This window comes from Primulina huaijiensis, chromosome 6, assembly GCF_012295235.1.
Source record: "Primulina huaijiensis isolate GDHJ02 chromosome 6, ASM1229523v2, whole genome shotgun sequence".
NCBI lineage: Eukaryota > Viridiplantae > Streptophyta > Magnoliopsida > Lamiales > Gesneriaceae > Primulina > Primulina huaijiensis.
The window spans coordinates 20,272,358-20,280,257 of NC_133311.1; the positions used below are offsets into that span (position 1 = coordinate 20,272,358).

The 7,900-nt window shown below is 36.0% G+C and overlaps 1 protein-coding gene and 1 pseudogene across 1 annotated transcript in view; one reads left to right on the plus strand and one right to left on the minus strand.

Moving 5' to 3' along the window:
- Nucleotides 1-282: 282 nt before the first annotated feature.
- Nucleotides 283-5,007, minus strand: LOC140978107 (uncharacterized; annotated as a pseudogene).
- A 1,043-nt stretch (nt 5,008-6,050) lies between these two features.
- LOC140978108 (alkane hydroxylase MAH1-like) overlaps nt 6,051-7,900 on the plus strand; it is an 8,001-nt gene continuing 6,151 nt past the window's right edge. The window contains exon 1 of the mRNA XM_073442901.1: nt 6,051-7,367. Within this exon, the coding sequence (XP_073299002.1) occupies nt 6,053-7,367 (1,315 nt within the window). The 5' untranslated portion in view covers nt 6,051-6,052. The remainder of the gene's footprint in view (nt 7,368-7,900) is intronic.

Sequence of the window (7,900 nt, forward strand, 5' to 3'; positions counted from 1 at the left end):
ACGAATATTAAAAGGCGTCATTTTTTATATATAAAAAAATGCATTGAAATAAAATAGGCGAAAGCACAAAGTTCTGGCTTATATGAAATCCATAGCATACTTAATTTTAAAAACATGCCAAATATTAATCTAATATTTGAACTGATTTTGATTTTGATTTTGAATTTTTTTTTTTTTTTACAATTTCGAGTATATGGTTAAAATGGGTTTGAGAAAAACTTAGTTATTTACACTTCACATTCCCAACATATAACCCTCCAGTCTCCCATGTCTCTAAATGAAAAACTAAATTACTGAGCAGGTGAACATTCAGACACAGTCGTCGTCTTTGACATAAATATCGTCAAACCAAATTAACTTGTACATCATCATCAAAAGAACAAAGCAAAATCAATCAAATGACTCGGTTGGAAAGAAAGACGGGGACAAATAGTTGTGTTTTTACCATCTTTTCACGGTCACGAGCAGCACACAAAATGGTTGCACATATACGACGGGTATGATTTTACCATCTTCAGATAGATAGCACAATGCTCGACATTCCTCGTATAAAACCTTGAAAGAATGTTAAAGAGCTGTCACATATTGATTCCTTAGCACGTTCCACTCCCAGCAAGGGATGGCTGGCACGAGTATGGAACACCCAGCGTGCCAACAGCTCCGTTGCAGATAACTAACACAAGTTAGCAGGCCCAGTGAAAATCCTCAACCTTCAAATTATCGAAACAGGATGCAGCTTTCTCCAAAGAATGTTGATGATATAATGCGATGCATTTCATAGCTGACCTTTAAAATTGAGTCGAGGTGAGAATTCAGGCAATTGTCTTGGTCTTCATGAAATTTATTTGACTGCCTTAACACCCACGGTTTTAACACGAAATCGATACTGAGGCTGAGAATCTTCATCCTCATCTTCGTCTTCTTCTTTGGTAGAGTCATCTTCAACCGTGTCCCATCTGGAGTAGTCAAGATTAGAGTGTCCTTTCGGTTTTGGGATTGCCTGCCATCCAGATTGTTTATTGGATTTTTTTTTTAATATTGTAATTTCTGGAGGCTCCAAGTTCAGTGATGTCATTTCTATTCTCGTTTTCTCCAGCTGCATCAATCATGTCTTCTTCTTTTTTAGATTCACCCACCTCTTTAATTCCTTCTCGTTCGTCCTCCTTTTCTTCCAATTCTGTTTCACCTGACGCGGAATGGTCATCTTCTTCAAGCTCTGCCTCATCTTCGGGTATAGGAGCAAGTGGCTTTCCTTGAACAAAACACGCCATCTTTAATTGACAACACCAAAATTGGACAAAAGAAGTCCAGAAGAATGAAAATAACAAATCCATAATTTCCACGGCTGTATAACTTGGCACGACTAAAGTAAATTCATGCCTTGTGAAAAGCTGAAGTGGTGTTGGAACAAAATTGTTAACTAAAAGTTCCGCACAATCAAGGAAAATGGAGTGCTCACCAGTTGAGTCTTTAAAAGGGCCTGGAGGTTTCTATACGTTTCTGATGATGGATTTAACTCGATAAGTCTGTTGACATCGAAAAGGGCTGAATGGTACTACGTTAAGGTGACCAGGGTTTGAGCTCGCAACATCAATGCTCCTGTGTGATTTTGGTCAAGCTCAAGCACTGAGGTGCATTCTTCTGCTGCCTGCAAAGATTGAAGATATGGAAGATTAAGTATTTGATAGCTTATGTAAAAGAGAGAGAAAAATATTTCCCCATTATTTTAAAAACCAATCTTCTTCCAACAAAAGAATATATAAGTTATTATAGCTAGTGAGATGCAGAAAGACGTGTTAAGAAGCAACTGATAACAACAGACCACCAAAAACCATGAATCAGAACTCTTTCTTGGAAAAAAAGGTATATGAAAAAAGACAACATCAAGATGGTGGCAATTTCTGAGTTTCCTGCTAAGCAACGATAAATCTCTTGGTCAATGAAGTGGGGCCAACGTCTTTCTGGCTTTGGCCAAACATATTTTCTCGCTAGTCAAGTTTTCAAAGTTGTCATGGTTTCATTCAAATCTTTATGGACCCTTGAATGTAACTTTACGAGCTTCTAAAATACCTTCGAGGCCATGACAAGTTTCCCTAGTTGGTTCTCTACATGCGTCTAATTGGCAGTCAGCTGTCAACCCTCGATGGCAAGTTAATGTGAGTATAATTTATATGACACCTTGTTTTAAAAATAGAGGGTCAAAAAGTGTCGATCCTCACAAAATTATCGTTTTTTATCACTATGCGATAGTTTCGAGTGTTTTAAAGTAAACATGTCATAACACCCGTAAAAAATATATATACAAATACAAGACAAAACTGCTGCAAAACTAAAACAACCATTTATACCGGTAAAAATCAACAGCTTTTGGCTAATCAACACTAACCCCATCCCACCTAAACTGCATCCTCAAACCTTAATCCCAAATTAGCTCAGACTTGGTTGATCACCTCTCTTCTCCATTATATTTGCTCTCAGATCAATTTTCGCCAATCACAACACACGACCACAAATCCCAAGAGAGAAAATTATATTGCTAAAGAAATTCTTACACAAAATGGTAGAAAGAGATATAAGATGGACCCATAGCGACCAGTAACGAGGAGGTAAATTCCTTGCTAAACTAAATCGAGTTCACCAAAAAAGAGCATGTGACACCTGAGAGAGGTGATTTATTAATCTTGACTTTTTAGCACCAGTGTGTTTGTACCTTGCACGTAATAGACAGTGAACCTTTTTAGTAATCTGCACAATTGTTTGCCTATCCATTATAGAATTTTAAACCTTATAAAATGAGAATGGAAATAATGATGGACATAAAAAAGTTAAAGATTAATCCGCCTTTTCTATGAGATTCAAGCATCAATTAATACTCCTTATTCAAAATCAGCGAGCAGTGACCAGTAATGAGCACAAGAAGAAAAGACAAGGACCGACAATAATCAATTTGTGCATCCGAGTCCGAATAGCAGTATGAAAAAAAATAAATGTTCTGTTTTGGTATGAAGTGCAGCCGCAGCCCAATACATGCCAAACAAACTACTAAATTGGCTTCGTGCCTTGAACAAGCTCTATCCTGCTGCATCAGCATCAAACTGAAAACATTAAATGGTCCCGCTAAATATTTTCACTTTTTTTTATGGAACTATCATTTTAAGTGCCTCCTCGACTACTGTCATATATACACATACATAGGGATATACACATACATAGGGATGTAAACAATCCAAACCAAACCAAACAGTATCAAGCTTGAGCTTGGTTTGTTTAAGACTGTTTGAGGCTCGAGCTCGATTCGAGCTTCTATTATCAGGCTCGAGCTCGGTTTGTATTGAAATTACTGAGCTCGAGAAAAGCTCGAGCTCGGCTCGTTAAAAGCTCGTTTAGCATGTTAATCAAGTCAGGCTCGAGCTTGATTCATGAATAGCTTGTTTAGCATGTTTAACAAGCCTGGCTTGAGCTCGTCTCGTTTTCGAGCTCGATAAGCATATAATTGAGCTCGAGTTTGAGTTTGAATCGAGCTTGTTAAAAATTAAATGTATCTATAAACTAATTTTAAATCAGACATAAAAATGTAAATTCATTCATAAATAACCAAAACGACACAGATAAGAGCTAAAAAAAACATAAATCAGTATATTATTGAACATTCCAAAATCATACATCTAGAATATTCATTATATACTGATATCACCAAAATCATCTAGAATATTTATTAAATATAGTAGATGGAAGACAGCACATCATTATGAAATGAATTCGACATAATTAACTTAAATTATTGATTAATGTCAAATGACATATCAATTTAGCATGTAAAATTTTTAATTAACCTTCACAGACTAATAGTAAAGTTACTCAATTTGTATATGACTTGGTTATGTAAATTTTTAGGGAAAAAGAATAAGTTGATGTATTTCTGTTAATTCATTTTATTTATTGTATTTTAAAGAACATTTTAGTATAATGATATGCAAATAAGATTAAAAATGTAATTGTGACTAAATGGTGTGAATTCATCATTTTTTTAAACATGTCTTATATTCAATTTCTTACATTGACATTAGTACTAATATTTTTATTTGTCAACTCAACAAATGAGCCAAGCTCAGGCTTACGAGCCACCTAAACGACTCGAGCTCGAGCTCGAGCTCGAGCTTACGAGCCACCTAAACGACTCGAGCTCGCGAGCCTATTATCGAACATGTTTGCGAGCTCACGAGCCGAATATCCTGAGGCTTGAGCTTGGTTTGATTAAATTTTCGAGCTCAAAATCGAGCTTGGGCTTGGTTTGATATGATTAACAAACAAACTCAAACAACTTTTTTATCGAGCCGAGCTTCGAATAGCTCGCGAACGGTTTGGTTCATTTACATCCCTACACATACACAACAAACTATGTATAATCATTTCGATTGTTCAAGCACAATTATCAACTTTCCCAGTGACACATTTTTTTCTCCTCCCATTAGACAACACATTACACGAATTTTCAGTAGCTTACAATCCAAATTAGGATAAATAAAAGCTGGCCGGAGCATCAAAAAAATACATGAACAACATGCGGTACCTTCTTGAAGTCGTGAAGTTTAAGATAACACGCGGCACGATTGCTGTGGAGGGCAATCTTCTGTGGTTTGGCCTTCGCCATGGATAACGAGTCGGTGTAATAACCGAGTGCTTCCGTATATTTTCCTTCTCGGTACATCTGCTGTGCCCTCTCTATCTTATTCACCGTAGGTGATCCGGATGCCATCTCCGATCGCAAATCTACCAAAAATCAATCCGCAAACTCCTTGTCAACCAGAAAAATAAATAAATACAAACGGAAACCAGAATTCGAGCAAAATCTGCGAAGAAAAATTATTTCAGCTAAAACCAGCGATTTGGTATACATTCAATCAGATAAACTGCGAAATTTGGCGAGGGATTGGTCATCAAGGAGAAGAAATCTATGTGAAAGCTAAAAAAAAAAAAGCAAAATAATAAATCAATGGAGAGAGAAAATTGGGGGCGGGAGCGAAATAATAGGGGCTCCACATCCTCAAATAATTGCAGACCCGACTCGGATTTTAAACTCATATATTTTTGGGTTTGGGTTTGGTCTTTCCGAAATAAACTGGCCTATAATTGACAGATCTGGTTTGGAAAAAAGCCCAAAACTTTGATTTTATTTTAAAAAAAAAAATTCCAATCAAAGCTAGCTCAACAAACCTGTTGGTCTTAATTATTGGGTCATATTTTTTTAAAAAAATTTAATTCTTCGATACTTTGGTTATATTTAAACAAGTAGTTTAAAATTATTTATAATGTGACGAAAAAAATGATAATTCATAAACTTTGGCGATTGTTTTCACAGACAACCAAATTCATGTCTATTCCAATGTAACAAATTTCAATTTCACAAATTATTGTTTGGCTACAATCACATGTATTCATTCAATTTCTCATATATCTATACAAGGGATGGGGCTTGTAAAAACACGAATTGAACGCTCAGATGGCTTTGTTATTTAAATTTTAAATAACAATTAAGAGGTATTTTTTGAATAAAAAAACCCGAGTTAAACGAAATTTAGAAAATTTTATATAATAGTTGTTCAAACCTCTTCTTTATAATTTTTAATTTTAACTATAAAAACGTTATTTTAAAATAGTTATCTAAACACAATTTCAATTCTAAAATTATTTTTAAAAAAGTAATTATCAAAACGCATATTCATTCTTAAAATAATTTTAAAACATTTATAAAAAAAAAAAACTCTTTTATAAAAATATTTTATAAATACCAATTCAACATGATATGGGTAAACCATAAATATCAAAGATAAAGACCATAATTATATATGCATCTCCCCACCCGTACGGACACCACTGTGGATGGATCTAGAAATTTAAGTTAGCGAGAGCTTGAACCATATATTAAAGAGGTGGGTTGAGCTTTAAATAGGTAATTTTAAAAAAAAAACGGTTGGACTACAGCCTAGGATAACCCAGCCTAGATCCATAGTTTGGATCCTCTGCTGTGTGCACAGTACACCAGTTGGATCTTATGGGATCCCACGACAACGATGTGCACGACAACGTGTCGGGCAATGCACCACATGTTTTTAACTCCAGCAATTTCACGTCCTCCGAAAGATCACTTCAAGGAATAGCAAACCAAAGATTTTTTTTCCCTTTTTCAATAATCTCAGTCATTATTGAATCAATGGCCTTCTATGCATATCTTGAGATTCTATTGATTCCCATCAGTGTAATTTTTCTATATTTCTTGAAGATTAGAGTTCAGAAGAAAAGCTCGGTGCCGACTAATTGGCCAGTTCTGGGAATGCTTCCTTATCTTCTTCACAATTCTCATCGAATTCATGAGTATGCAACAGAACTCTTAACAGAATCGAATGGGACATTTGAGTTCAAAGGGCCTTGGTTTTGCAACATGGACATATTGTTGACGAGTGATCCAGCAAATATTCATCATGTTTTTAGTAAAAATTTCTCGAACTACCCAAAGGGTCCTGAATTCAGGGAGATTTTTGAAATATTGGGAGACGGGATTTTCAATGCTGATTTCGAGCTGTGGGAATTTCACAGGAAAACGACTCTTTCACTGATGACTCAGCCCAAGTTCTACAGTTTCTTGGAGAGGAATATTTGGGAGAAAATTGAAAAAGGATTGCTCCCGGTTCTCGACGGGTTCCTGGAAAAAGGGGTTGATTTAGATTTGCAGGATGTTTTCCAGAGATTCACTTTTGACAGCATATGTAAATTAGTTCTGGATTATGATCCAGAGAGTTTGTCCGTTGATTTGCCTTATATTCCTTGTGAAAAGGCCTTCAATGGCACAGTGGAAGCCCTGTTGCATAGGCATATATTGCCTGAGAGGATCTGGAAGCTCCAAAAATGGCTGCAAATTGGTAAAGAGAAGACTTTGATGAATGCCTGGAAATCGTTCGACGAATTTATATATCCCCTTGTTTCGATTAATGATGGAGTAGGAAAAGATGGTGATGGTTTCAACTTGTTGAAATCTTTCGAAAGGAAATATGAGGAGATAAAGAACTGTTCTTCAAGTGATGATTCGAGAGAATTCTTGAGAGACACCTCGTTAAATTTGATGCTTGCTGGAAGAGATACAACAAGTACTTGTCTCGCATGGCTTTTCTGGTTACTTGCTGCAAACCCTTCAGCGGAAATGAAGATTCGACAAGAAATCGAGGACGAATTGCACGGAAGTGAGAACAAGAAATGGAGGAACTTCAGCGTGAACGAGTCCAAGAAGCTAAACTACCTCCATGGAGCTCTATGTGAGTCTCTCAGGCTATTCCCTCCGGTGGCATTGGAACATAAAGCTCCAATTAAACCCGATATTCTGTTGGTTTGGTATTCTTTAATTTGTCTTGGGAAAACTCGGGATAGAAATGGGTGAACCAAATGGCTAGGTGAAAATAGTCGAGGCAAGAGTTTGACTCTTTTTCCTTAAAACGATATTGCCCCGCCCCGGTGCTCACGGTTGTTGGCACTTCGTTTCCCCAGATACAACGACTACGACTTTAAAATAGTAGCACTACAAATTTCAACGCCACACGAACTTGAAATGTTTAGAACGCTATCAAGATGGTATGCAAATTTTCTAGTTTCGAATTCTAAGCGTTAAACTTAAAAATCCAATTCCAAGAGTTTATATCTTGCAAAACTTGGATTTAAGCGCAAATGCTTAAAAAACTCAAAACTAGAAGACAATTCTCAAATTTAATTCCAAAGTTCGAATTTAAGCGTATAAGCTTAGAAAATCCAAATTCAAGATTTTATATCTTGGAAATTTGAACTTTAAGCGCTAGTGCTTAAAAATTCGCATATAGAATTAAATTAGAGAGAAAGAAGAAGAAGAGAAAATGGT